Source organism: Ahaetulla prasina, chromosome 4 (genome assembly GCF_028640845.1).
Source record: "Ahaetulla prasina isolate Xishuangbanna chromosome 4, ASM2864084v1, whole genome shotgun sequence".
Taxonomy (NCBI): domain Eukaryota; kingdom Metazoa; phylum Chordata; class Lepidosauria; order Squamata; family Colubridae; genus Ahaetulla; species Ahaetulla prasina.
In genome coordinates, this window is record NC_080542.1 from 26,823,422 (window position 1) to 26,836,427 (window position 13,006).

Sequence of the window (13,006 nt, forward strand, 5' to 3'; positions counted from 1 at the left end):
GCTCCTCTACAAGATTCTTTCAAAACAGCACTAAGTGTAGACTTCTCTCGATGATGAACTCAACAGCATGGAACAATTTCACGCACATAGTATTTTTTTATTACGCATCACTGAAGTGAACTTTTTCTACTGCTGATGTTAGCCATCTGGTAGGTGGTGTCCATTTTAGCACAAGCTAAGGGGTGCACATGTTTATAGCCCATTTCCATTGGGCATGGTTTAGATTCACTAATGCTACTTCTCCAAGGGCGCATAGTTCAGCAGCTTCTCAATCAAATCCACGTGGGATAGAAGCATCCGACGACAACAGTAGCGCTTCAGACCAAGAGCGTCCAACGCATCTCTGGGGAAATGAAAGGAGAAATAAGAAATTATGTATCTCATCTTTGTACAGGGCGATTTTGATGACTCTCTTTTCTTTGTGTGAGGCTGTGTTAAGTTGCCACCCTGTCTCTATTGCTACCCTGCAGCCTAATTTAGGAACAACAGAAGATATGGAATGCCAATGTTTACAAAGGTTTACTTATTGATACCTGTACATTCAATTAATGGGTGCACACTGGCTCCTATAGGCTTCAACATTTTTCATTAGATAAGATTGCGTAGAACTTAAAGCCTTTCTTATATGTGTGTGTGTGCACTCTCTACCAAGAGTTATCCATACAAGAAATACTCAACTTGTGACTGGTTGCTTAGTGACCGTTCAAAGTCACAATAGACCTCTCCAGGGCTACTTATAACCCAGATTCAAAGTTTTGACAGCTACCTTCTACAGTCATATGACTGCAACTTATAATTTTTGCTGGAAACCAGGGTTTATTTCTCTTTCCAGCAAAAAACACCCATTGTAGACATTTTAGATTCACTTGATGACTGCCTTGAAAAATATAATAAAAATCAGGAATGGTCAAATGAGCTGCTTAAACAGCAAGACTTATGACTGTAATTCTGGGATCGATTATGGCTGTAAGTCAAATATTACTAGCCATATTCTTACAGCATTTAATATAATGTGCTAGTAATGTTCAAGACTAAGATAAAATACAGACCAAACCAGCGGAAACAGGTTCAGCAACCAACCTTACAGCTTACAATATAGCTAATGAAATGGTGGATCAATTATCAATGGTAAAAGAACCAGCAGTAAAAAATAAACCATGGAGAAAGCAGTCATGAAGGCCTTATAAAAGCTATTCAGATGCTGTGATATGTCTGCCCACAAAGTTCAGAATAACATAAGCTGTAACATTCCTGTGACACTTATGGAAATAAAGTTGGACTTTTGTGAAGCATATTAGAAAGAGTATTAATGTTTGGTGCTGGAGAAGGCTCCCGAGAATACCATGGAAAGCCAAGGAAACAGATCAATGGTTCATTAAAAAAATAGTTCTTACTCAGGACACAAATTACTAGACTCAAATTATCATACTTTGGACACATTAGGTGAAGACTTACTTCTCTGGAGAAAGTTCTAATACCAGGAAAGGTGGGTGGGAAGAGACAAGGATAACCAGTACAGGTATTCCTCAACTTTTTGCCCCATTTTATGACTTTTCTCGCGACTTTTGTTAAGTGAATCGCTACAGTTCTTATATTAGTAACACAGTCCTTAAGTGAATCTGGCTTCCCCTTTGATTTTTCTTGTTGGAAGGCCACAAAAGGGGATCACATGACCCCGGGATACTGCAACCGTCATAAATGTGAGTCAGTTGTCAAGCATCTGAATGTAAATCATATAGCTATGGGGATGCTACAATGGCCATAAGTGTGAAAAATGGTCATAAGTCATTTTTTTAGTGCTTTTGTGACTTCACAAGGTCACTAAATGAACTGTTGTAAGTCGAGGACTACTGTAACCAAGTTAATGGAAGGCAATGAATAAACCTTTGGAAGACCTGAAGGGGCCAGACTCGGGACCGATCCACTTGGAGAAAAAGCTATCAGTGTGGTTACTAAATCAACACCAACTTGATAGCACATCCATACACGTAATCCTCAATTTATGACCATAGAGGAGCCCAAAATTTCTGTTAAGTGAGAAATTTGTTAAGTGAGTTTTTCCCCATTTTATGACCTTCCTTGTCACAGTTGTCAAGTAAATCACTGCAGTTGATAAGTTAGTAACCTGATTGTTAAGCAAATCTGGTTTCTCCATTGATTTTGCTTGTCAGAAGGTCACAAAGATGATCACATGACCATGGGACACAGCAATGGTCATAAATATGAACTCATCGCCAAGTGTCTGAATTTTGGTCACATGGTTATGGGGATGTGCAAAATTCACAATTGTGAAAAACAGTCATAAGTCACTTTTTTTTTCCAGTGTCATAACTTTGATTACTAAATGAACTGTTGTAAGTGGAGGAGACTACCTGTACATGCCAGCAAATATTAAAACCTTCTCCAAACTCACCCTTCTGTGTATTCGGCCTGCAAGAGGCCCAGGTATGCTTCCCATTTGTTCCCCACAACTTTGCCGCAAGTGAAGCATCGTACAGGGATGATCATGGTGAACCAGCCTGGAGAGAAAGAGGAATCTGTCAGTCAATCAATAGGACTCAATTTATTTTCTTCAGTCTTTGTCAACCATATATGGCCTATCCTTAAGAACAGAGATTAAAACTGTGTTATGCTGCATCAAAGTTAGAGGAACCTAAATTTCTTGCTGGGGTTTTTGCTGCCAATCAGATCACCTGGTCATCCAGATTTTGGTAGCCCATTATCTGGTCAGCTTGTGCCAATGTTATTTGACCTCTTGGCACATCAGGCAGAATACCCAACTCCTTCACAGGAGATAAAAAGTTTCTGTGATCCATGCAGTACTTTGAGCCCAAGAAGATTCATATCCTTTTAAGACAGAATTCCTCTGGCTTTGCGGATCAATGGTTGGGGCGGGGGGAAGGAGATGATTCTGCACAAATGTCAGGCAAGGGTGTGTGTGCAGCTCCATTTTTGCTGCCCGCAGTCATCTACTCACCCGCTGCTTGTTCAAGTGGGGATGTGTGCATGCACATGCGCTTACCCACCATTTCCATGGTCCAGTTCTGAACAGCTCAAGGCCATGGCCTGTGAGTTGGGGACCCCTGCTTTAAGACCTATCACACACTTACGGATGGTCAAGCAAGATCACAGCTTGGAATGAAATGAGGCTAAGAAACGAACATCTCTATTGCCCTCTTTGCTAATGAAAAAATAAAAGAACATTTTTTAAGTCACTTGTGAAGCAGAAAGCATAAAATGCTTGTTTCAAAAAAAAACCAGCAGGCCAAATTAACACTATGACATTTCATCAGAGCCACAGCTTCTTAATGCGCAGCTGAGTGCTGCTGTCTCCAATGAATATTTGCCTCAGTTTATCCCTAATAAAATGTTTCCTTTTTGAAGAAGCCGATACTAAAGGGCTTTTTATTGGACCTCAAAAATTTGAACTATTGTACAGGTAGCTTACTTGGGACAGGAGAGGTTTTGAAAAATAGATGAGTGCTGGTTAGGGAATTCTGGGAGTTGAAATCCTCGCATCTTAAAGTTGCCAAGTTCGAGAAACAGGGCTTGATAGGCTGCTTCAAGATATGGGGATAACATACCCCAACATTCCCACTCTTCAGTTATGCTGGCTTGCAGTTCTAAGAATTACAATTCTAATATGGAATTTATTGGAGGCAATTAATCCCAAATAGGTATGACGTTCATTAAGCCACATGAGATCCCCTTCCTTCTTCTGGTTTTTTCTTTCTTTTTGTTTCATTCTTTCTCTCTCTCTCTCCTTCCTTCCTTCCTTCCTTGTTTCTTTTTCTCCTTCCGTTTCCCTTTCCCTTTCCAACCCTCTCTTGGGCCATAATGGACTCCAGCGTGGAGGTGACGGAAGCTCAGGATGGGTCCCGCCCTGGCCAGCTCTCAAGTCCCGCGTCCCCCCACCCCTTAAGTCGGCCCTTTCTTTCCGGTAGATCCTTTCTCCCTCTTTTCCGGCAGAAACCAGCCGGGCCTTTGCACCGATCGAGCCTTCTCTCTGCTCCTCCGTCGTAGGGCGGAACAACCCTTCCCTTCGCCAACCCTTCCCGGCCTCCGCTCCCACCTTTCTCCGAGCTCCGCTTTTCTCTAGGATCGCGGTGCAAATGGTGTGGCGCAGGCAGCCGCGCGGTCACTTGCTTCGCCCTTCGGATCGCTAGGGGGCGCTGCAGGGCGGCGGAATCTCCGCAAAAGGCGGGGAAAAGCTGCGCGGGGGGAGGATGCTCCTCCCTTTCCTCCCGGAGGACTTTTTGCTCGTCTGAACAACCGATCCCGTTAACCCGGGGCTATGTTTTGTTGTTGTGGGCTGGCTTTGGTTCCTAGCAATACAGAAAGTCCTCGATTTACAACAATTCATTCAGTGACTGTTCAAAGTTACAAGGGCACTGAAAAAAAGTGATTTATGGCCATTTTCACACTTATGACGCCTGCAGCAAATTCAGATCCCTGGCAACTATTTATGACGGTTGCAATATCCTGATCATCTTTTTTGACCTTCTGACAAGCAAAGTCAAGGGGGAAGCCAGATTCACTTCACAACTTTGTTACTAATTTAACAACTGTAGCAATTCGCTTAGCAACTGTGACGAGAGGTCATAAAACTGGGCAATACTCACTTACCAAATGTCTTGACTAACAACAGAAATTTTGGGCTCAATTGTGGTTGTAAATCGAGGACCGTCTGTAATATAGTTAACGGATTTTGCAGTTGTGTGCAGATTTATTTATTTATTTATTTATTTTATTTGAATTTATATCCCGCCCTTCTCCGAAGACTCATGGCGGCTTACACTGCGTTAAGCAATAGTCTTCATCCATTTGTATATTATATACAAAGTCAACTATTATTGCCCCCAACAATCTGGGTCCTTATTTTACCTACCTTATAAAGGATGGAAGGCTGAGTCAACCTTGGGCCTGATGGGACTTTATTATTATTAGTATTATTATTTATTTATTTATTTATTTATTTGTCAAACACAACAGTATATATAAGTATAAGCATGAAATAACCACACAACTTGGATACAATCAAAGGGGACATTGGGACAGGAACAGTAGGCAGGTTGGGCTCTTATGCACGCCCCTTACAGACAGGGTAAGGTCAACACTAGATAGTCTTTGATTAAAGTTTTGGGGATTTTGGGAAGAGACCACAGAGTCTGGTAGTGCATTCCAGGCATTAACAGCTCTGTTACTGAATATTTTCTACATTCAAGATTGGAGCGGTTCACTTTAAGTTGTATTGTTGCGATTGAAGCTGAAGTACTCTTCGACAGGAAGGACATTGTAGCAGATAATTTTATGAGTTATACTCAGGTCATGTCGAAAGCGGAGGAGCTCTACATTTTTTAAACCAAGGATTTCAAGTCTGGTGGCATAAGGTATTTTGTTGCGATATTTCTGGATGCGCTCAATTGTATTAATGTCCGAAATGAGGTGTGGGTTCCAGACAGGTGAGCTGTATTCAAGAATTGGTCTAGCAAATGTTTTGTATGCTCTGGTTAGTAGTGTAATCTTCCTGGAGAAGAAGCTATGCAAGATTAAGATTATTTTGCTTGACTTGCACACACACTCCCATTAAGTTTCTGTGGCCATTTTAATCACGTGGAAGTGGTAATGGGTCTCCTCTTGAGTAACTCCAGGTGAGGCGAAGTTGTGGGTTGCACCTCTCGCCTTGAGGGTTTTTAGGAAAAGCCCTCGAAAGTTGGCCAACAGAGGGGCAGCAGGGAAGCACTTTACTATGGAGAAGGGGAAAAATGTGCAGGTAATACTCAACTTATGACTAGAATAGAATAGAATAGAATAAATGGCCAAGTGTGGTTGGACATAAGGAATTTGTGTCCAGTGCATAAACTAATCAACCTAGTCCAAAATTTCTGTGGCTAAGCAAGATGGTTGTTAAATGAATTTTGCTCTTTTTTACAATCTTCTTTGTCACAGTTGAGTGAATCACTGCAGTTGTTAAGTTAGTATTTATTTATTTATTTTATTTATTTATCAAATTTTTATACCGCCCTTCTCCCGAAGGACTCAGGGCGGTGTACAGCCTAAATAAAACACAATATATATACAATTAAAATTCCAATTAAAATAAAGCATATTACAAAAAGGCCAATGTATAAAAATTTAAATTTAAAATTTAAAAATTTTTAAACCCCACCACAATAAAACCCAATTTAAAATGTTAAAAAACCATTATGCCAGTCCAGCTTGAATAAATATGTTTTTAGCTCACGGCGAAAGGTCCGAAGATCAGGCACTTGGCGTAGGCCAGGGGGAAGTTCATTCCAGAACGTCGCTGCTCCAACAGAGAAGGGCCTACTCCTGGGGGCCGCCAGCCGACATTGTTTGGCGGACGGCACCCTGAGGAGACCTTCTCTGTGAGAGCGTACCGGTCAGTGGGAGGCATAAGGTAACAGCAGGCGGTCCCGTAAGTACCCGGGCCCTAAGCCATGGAGCGCTTTAAAGATGGTAACCAAAATCTTGAAGCGCACCCGAAAGACCACAGGAAGCCAGTGCAGACTGCGGAGCAGTGATGTTACATGGGAGCCACGAGCGGCTCCCGTTACTACTTGCGCAGCTGCATTCTGGACTAACTGTAGCCTCCGGGTGCACCTCAAGGGCAGCCCCATGTAGAGAGCATTGCAATAATCCAACCGAGACGTAACCAGAGCGTGAGTGACTGTGCATAAGGCATCCCGGTCAAGGAAGGGACGCAACTGGCAGACCAAGCGAACTTGGTAAAAGGCCCTCCTGGAGACGGCCGCCAGATGTTCATCAAAGAACAGCCGTCCATCCAAGAGGGACTCCTCAGGGTGCCGTCAGCTAGACAGTGTCGTCTGGCGACGCCCAGGGGAAGGGCCTTCTCTGTGGGGGCTCCCACCCTCTGGAACGAACTCCCCCCAGGACTCCGTCAACTTCCGGACCTCCGAACCTTCCGTCGCGAGCTTAAGACGCATTTATTCATCTGCGCAGGACTGGCTTAGATTTTAGTTTTTAAATTTAGATTTTAAATTTATAGATTTTTAAATTTACAGGGGTTTAAATTTGGTTTTAAGATTTATATTTATATTTTTAATATTTGGCAATAGAATAAGTTTTTTAATAGTTATTTTAATTGTATATAAATGTTTTATGTGCCTGTGAACCGCCCTGAGTCCTTCGGGAGATAGGGCGGTATACAAATTTGAATAAATAAATAAATAAATAAATAAGGATGCCCAAGTTGCGAACCACCTCTTTTGGGGCCACTAACTCGCCCCCAACAGTCAGCTGCGGGTGCAGCTGACTTTACCGGGGTGCCGGCATCCACAGCCACTCCATCTTGGAGGGATTGAGCTTGAGTCTGTTTCTCCCCATCCAGACCCGTACGGTTTCCAGACACCGGGACAGCACTTTGATAGCTTCATTGGGGTGGTCCGGGGTGGAAAAGTACAGCTGAGTGTCGACAGCGTACAGATGATAACTCACCCCGAAACCACTGATGACCTCGCCCAGCGGCTTCATATAGATGTTGAACAGGGTAGGCGAGAGAATCGACCCCTGAGGCACCCCACAAGTGAGGCGCCTCGCGGATGACCTCTGCCCCCCTGTCAACACCGTCTGCAACCGGTCAGAGAGATAGGAGGAGAACCACCGATAAACGGTGCCTCCCACTCCCAATCCCTCTAACCGGCGCAGCAGGATACCATGGTCGATGGTATCAAAAGCCGTTGAGAGATCTAATAGGACCAAGGCAGAGGAGCAACCCCTATCCCTGGCCCTCCAGAGGTCATCCACCAACGCGACCAAAGCCGTCTCCGTGCTATAACCGGGTCGGAAGCCGGACTGGAACGGGTCTAGATAACCAGTAACCTGGTTGTTAAGTGAATCTGGTTTCTCCATTAACTTTGCTTGTCAGAAGGTCACAAAAGATGTTCACATGACCTTGGGACAAAGCAACAGTCATAAGCATGAACCAATTGCCAAGTATCTGAATTATGATCACATGATCATGGAGATGCTACAGTGGTCATAAGTGTGAAAAATGGTCATAAGTCACTTTTTTCAGTGATGTTGTAACTTTGAATGGTCACTAAATGAATAGTGATAAATCGAGGACTATCTGTGCATTAAAAGTTCTAGGGAAAGCTAGTGGCAGGAAACAAACACACCAAGGGACAAAGTGGCTTAGCCTTTTTGTTTTGTAACCTTTTGTTTTGTTTTGCCTGGTGTGATCCTGTGAATGGGCACCCAGGATTGGGGGCTTAGCTCTTCCTCCTTTTGCATGCATTCACTCAGCCAATGCAGATTGTATCTGCCCCTTCAACTCTTGAAAGAATGGGATCCTTTAGCCCAGGGGTCACCTATGTTTCAGACCTGAGGGACCACTAAATTCATAATTTTAAATCCCATGGACCACTAATATGCTCTGCCTAATGACCGGCTGGGTGGGTGTGGCCAACTCAATGTCACTCACATCGAGGAGTGCCTTGTTAGCCTCTACTCACCCCTCCCCTCCCCACCTGGTCTCCTTAGGGCCCCAACAGGAAACAGGAGTTGGAGCTAAGAGAAAGAGTTGGCAAAACAGCTCAGTTCAAATGGGATCTGACTGAGAAGGAGGCTCAGTAGAAGCACCTCACTGAGGACTAGGAGCATAGGCTTTCCAAGCAGAGGGAAGACCTGCAGGAGTGCAAAGCCAGCTACAGGCACCTGGAGGCTCAGTGGGCTGAGATGGTCAGCCAGTTCCAGGCCATGATGCAGTCCCACTGGAACAAGGCCCTCCGGCTCTTCGCCACCTCTTCGCCCCATACCAGGAGGCTGAAGCAGATCCCAAGTCGGAATTTCTGCCCCACTCTGCCCCACACAAACCCCCCCCCCCGAAGAGGGAGACTCTCTGCAGCAACACAAACATTCATTGCACGCATCTGTCCCAGGGACCTTAGTTTGAGGACCCCTGATTTAGTGCAATATAAAAAATGCAAATAATTTTTCTGCGGACCACCAAAATTTTCTCATGGACCATCAGATGGTGACCACGGCTTTAGCCTCAAAACTCCGTTTTTTCTCCAAGAAGCCTTTGCACTTGGATACACAAAATATTTTTGTGCTTGTGTGTGCAACAGAAGGGTGAAACAATTGAAGGAAAGCAGGAGGGGCAGGAAAAACCCATCACCTCTCCCTTCTGCTAACCAAAGAGGATTCCACAGAACTGCATTGACGCGAATCCAAAAAAACTATTATACTACAGTGTTATTTTTAGATTGGGGGCGGATTGAGACTGGTGTAGATGACCCAAGTTTCACTGGGATTAGCAAATGTCCCTTGCCAGAGCCCCTTGGACTCCTCCCCAGATTCCTCAAACCCGCCCCCCCATGGCTGCCCCCTTCTCCCTCCCCCCCCCGCCCATTTCCTTTCCCCTGTCCCATGCCTGGAATTCACTCCCCCTCCCTTTTTATCCTGCATCTCGCCCTCCGAAGAAGCCACGTTCAGATTCAGAGGTACCTGGGACAGGACGGTGCTCCAAATCCCCTCTTTCTTCCAAACTGCTGTGAGCTAAAGTCAAGGTGAGGGGCGCATCTGATAGTTTTTATGTTGGGGAGGGGGAGATAAGCCTGGAGGGTGAGTGAGAGAAACAGTCTCTTTCACTAAGGCTGGAAAGATGCTCTAAAAATAAACAAGAAACTTTCCCAGGGTCGAGGTAATTCTGCCCTTTTATGCTCCTTTTGGAAGGGATCGATCCTCGTTTTAAAATATTGTATTTATGTCTTTCTAAATTTATTCTTGAAAATTGATAACACTTATCATAAAAGCCATCAGGACTGGCAAACCTAAAAGACCAACCATGTATTTTTTCTTTAAATATAGTAGTAAATATATATGTAATGTGGCTGGCTGGATGGGTGGGAGAGGAAACCCAAATAGTTACTGTAAGTATGTGTGCTTTTTTAAAAGTTGGCCTTGTTCTAAAGACTTTTAAAAAAGTAATTTGCTGTTTTTGATTCTTTATTTCTCTCTCCTTTCTGAGATATTATCCAAAGGGGCAGGGAGAGGGGAAGTTCATCCATTAAATAAAAATGGATTATATGTGATTAAAACAAACATCTGAACAAGCTAACCAAATACAGGTTTACCAGAGGTCAGAAATCTGAGATTTCTGTTCAACTAAAGTTACAATTCAGAGAGCAGCAGTTTATTTGGTCTGTCTAAAGTGGAGGAGTACATTTCTCCAAAATGCCAAGAGAGGGAGAGAGAAGAGAAACTGAAATATATGGCAAGAAATATGGCAGGGGGAAGATCATAAAATGGAGGGAGCTTGAGCCAAAATGTGGCTGTTTTATATGGTTTTGAATAAGGATGGAGAGTCAGTTTCTCCACTTCTGGCAGGACTAAGATTAGTCTCATGTGACTTGATTTTTTTAAAAAAAGTTGCTTCACTATATTTTACGTGTGTTTCTATTTTTTAACTGGAGGGGTTTTTGATTAAACAAAACAAGCAAAAAAAACAAAACTATAGAAATAGGGGAGAATAACAAAATTTTATCAGGACTTCTTACATGTATGTGCATATAACACTTAATGCAACAGGTTCTATTTTTAAAATGTTAAATACTATATATTTCTGCTTTTTTGAAAGAATGTAATTACATTTGTAACTTTGAAAGATTACTTATATATTTTGCGCCACATTGAAGGACAAAATTAGTGGTTTGCAGTTTAGGTTTTCCAGTCCTTTTATGATAAGTGATCAGTTTTCAAGAAGAAATTTAGAAAGACATAAATATAATGTTAAAAAAAGAGCAAATGCATGGTTATCAAAACCCAAGATTATACCATCTATATGGGGAAGTTATGAGTAAGGGGTGTTCTCTGTTTTTATAGACACACTGCCATTCTGTTCTGTACCTTTCCCTCTAAAGTAGGGATATCAAACTCAAGGCTCAGGGGCCAGATCTGGCTGCCGGAGTGCTTAGATCTGGCCCACGGGGCCACCCTGGAAAGAGTGAAGGACCATCCCGTGGTGCCTCTGCCAGAGAAAATGGAGCTCAGGAGGGCTGCATGTAGCCCTCCTGAGCTCCATTTTCGCCTGCGACAGCCTCCTGCAACTCTCTGCCAACAAAAATGGAGCTCAAGAGGGCTGAACTCCGTTTTTTGCTGGCAGAGCACTCAAGCCGCCACAGGTGCCCCCAATACGAGTGATGTCGAACTGGCTGTGCCCACCATGGCCCCCCAAGGTCAGACACATCCCTGATGCAGCCCTGAATGAAATCGTGTTTGATACCCCTGCTCAAAATAATTTCTCTGATTTCAGTGATCCTTCATTTTTAACCCACATTTTTAGCATACTATTTAACATTTCTGATGGTTTTATTTGAACTGTGCTTGTACAAGAACTATTTTTTTCCACAACAATAACAACAACCTTGTGGGATAAATTAGGCTGATTGAGAATGACTGGTCCAGGCCTGAGAGTGGACTGCAGTGTTTTTCAAGTTTCTCATCTTTAAGATGGGTGGACTTCAAGTCCCAGAATTTGCCAGCCAATCTTGACCAGAATCATGGTCTCCCTAGTCCTAGTCCAACTCCTAAACCACCACATCACATTGGTTCTTTCTGCACAGTCTCAAATCTGATTTGATTCAACAATTTAGAGTATAAAAAGTTGGACTATGGAAAGATTAGGGTTCTTAATTCAGCCATCCAATGAACTGCAAGAACATGGATACAGTACTTAAGATGACTTGTCTCTGAAGATTGGTGTGAGAGCAGAATGGAGAAACACTGTTCTCAAAAGCACGGTATGGTGTAAGACCACAAGCAATTAAGTGAACCTAGTTACCCGGTTTGGATGCGCAAGTCATCAGTTTTTTTCCATTTTATTAAAAGGAAATTAAACATCTTAACCTGCATTGACAACATGATTATTTGTCCCTTATGGATAATTCTTTTAAAATTGAAGGGCTTTGATTTTCAAATCAACTTCAATAACTGAAAAGGTGATGATAAAAATGCTTTACTCAGTAGTAAACTGGAGCATGCACAATTGAGAGGGCAAGTGTGTTTTTCAGGTAGGAATTGACACCCTGGGCAGTTTAAAAGTGTAAAATAGAATCACAGAGATCGGCAAGACTAAAATTTTCTGCCTTAGGTGGAGGGGAAGAACTTTAAATTATGTTAAGCCTATTTTAGATTTATAAAACTTTTTAAAATATATTTTTCCCACTCAGGAAATTTACATTTAGCTTTGTGATAGATAAACCTATGGTCGCAATTGTGGTTGTGAGTCAAGAACTCCCTTTATTACACTTTATACATTGTATTAGAGAGTGGTGCAGTAGAGATCTTGCCTCACAGTCAGGAGGCTGTGAGTTCGCTCCTAGGTAGAGGCAGGTATTCCTCTATCTGGGCAAAATGAGAATATATCTGCTGAAGAAAACTTTGTATTGGTGACAGGAAGGGCATCCGGCCATTAATCACTGTGAGCTCCATTCAGTTGCCCAAAGTCCACCCTGCAATGGATTATTGGTCATTAAAAGATGATGGTGATACATTGTCCCCAACCTTTCTGGCTTGTAATCCAGTTGAGGATTGAGAAAGCATGGAAGACTGCATAGTCACGTGATTTAGCCTCTAGACCCATTATCACCTTCGTTTGCTCTTCTCTGCCTTCCCATCCAGACTCTGATAACTTCCAGCCACAACATTGAGGTAATGGTTTGATTCATTACTTACAAATTTTTTAACCAAGGAAATGGATCTAGAGTATTTAGTTTCCCTCACAATTCTGTAGAGATGGTCAGTTTCTACACTGCCTGGTTTCTGTTTCTTAAAACTGCACACCAGGTTCCCCAACCTGGTGCTCTCTGGTTGTGTTGGGATTATAAATGTGACTATTAACAGTTGGTGTGAGAATTGCAATCCTGCACATTTGGATGGCATCAGATGGGTGAAGGGGGATGGATACAGGTAGTCCTCAACTTACAACCATAGTTGAGTCTGAAATTTATGTTGCTAAGTA

General features: G+C 42.9%; 2 protein-coding genes across 3 annotated transcripts in view; one reads left to right on the plus strand and one right to left on the minus strand.

The window, feature by feature from the left end:
* Positions 1 to 76: 76 nt before the first annotated feature.
* On the minus strand, positions 77 to 4,180 carry LOC131197407 (DNA-directed RNA polymerases I, II, and III subunit RPABC5). 2 transcript variants are annotated; one of them, XM_058181435.1, is made up of 3 exons: positions 4,073 to 4,180; positions 2,414 to 2,519; positions 77 to 343 (listed from the first exon to the last, which is right to left on the minus strand). In XM_058181435.1, the coding sequence occupies exons 2-3, from the start codon at positions 2,506 to 2,508 to the stop codon at positions 235 to 237; spliced, it is 204 nt and encodes a 67-aa protein (XP_058037418.1). In that variant the 5' UTR covers positions 2,509 to 2,519; positions 4,073 to 4,180; the 3' UTR covers positions 77 to 234. The 2 variants fall into 2 exon arrangements, with proteins under 2 accessions (XP_058037418.1, XP_058037417.1); XM_058181434.1 differs by lacking the exon at positions 4,073 to 4,180 and adding an exon at positions 2,978 to 3,815.
* A 5,223-nt stretch (positions 4,181 to 9,403) lies between these two features.
* Positions 9,404 to 13,006, plus strand: part of LOC131197296 (tetraspanin-4-like) — a 32,529-nt gene continuing 28,926 nt past the window's right edge. Inside the window, exon 1 of the mRNA XM_058181175.1 lies at positions 9,404 to 9,554. The gene's annotated coding sequence lies outside the window, so the exon portion shown is untranslated. The remainder of the gene's footprint in view (positions 9,555 to 13,006) is intronic.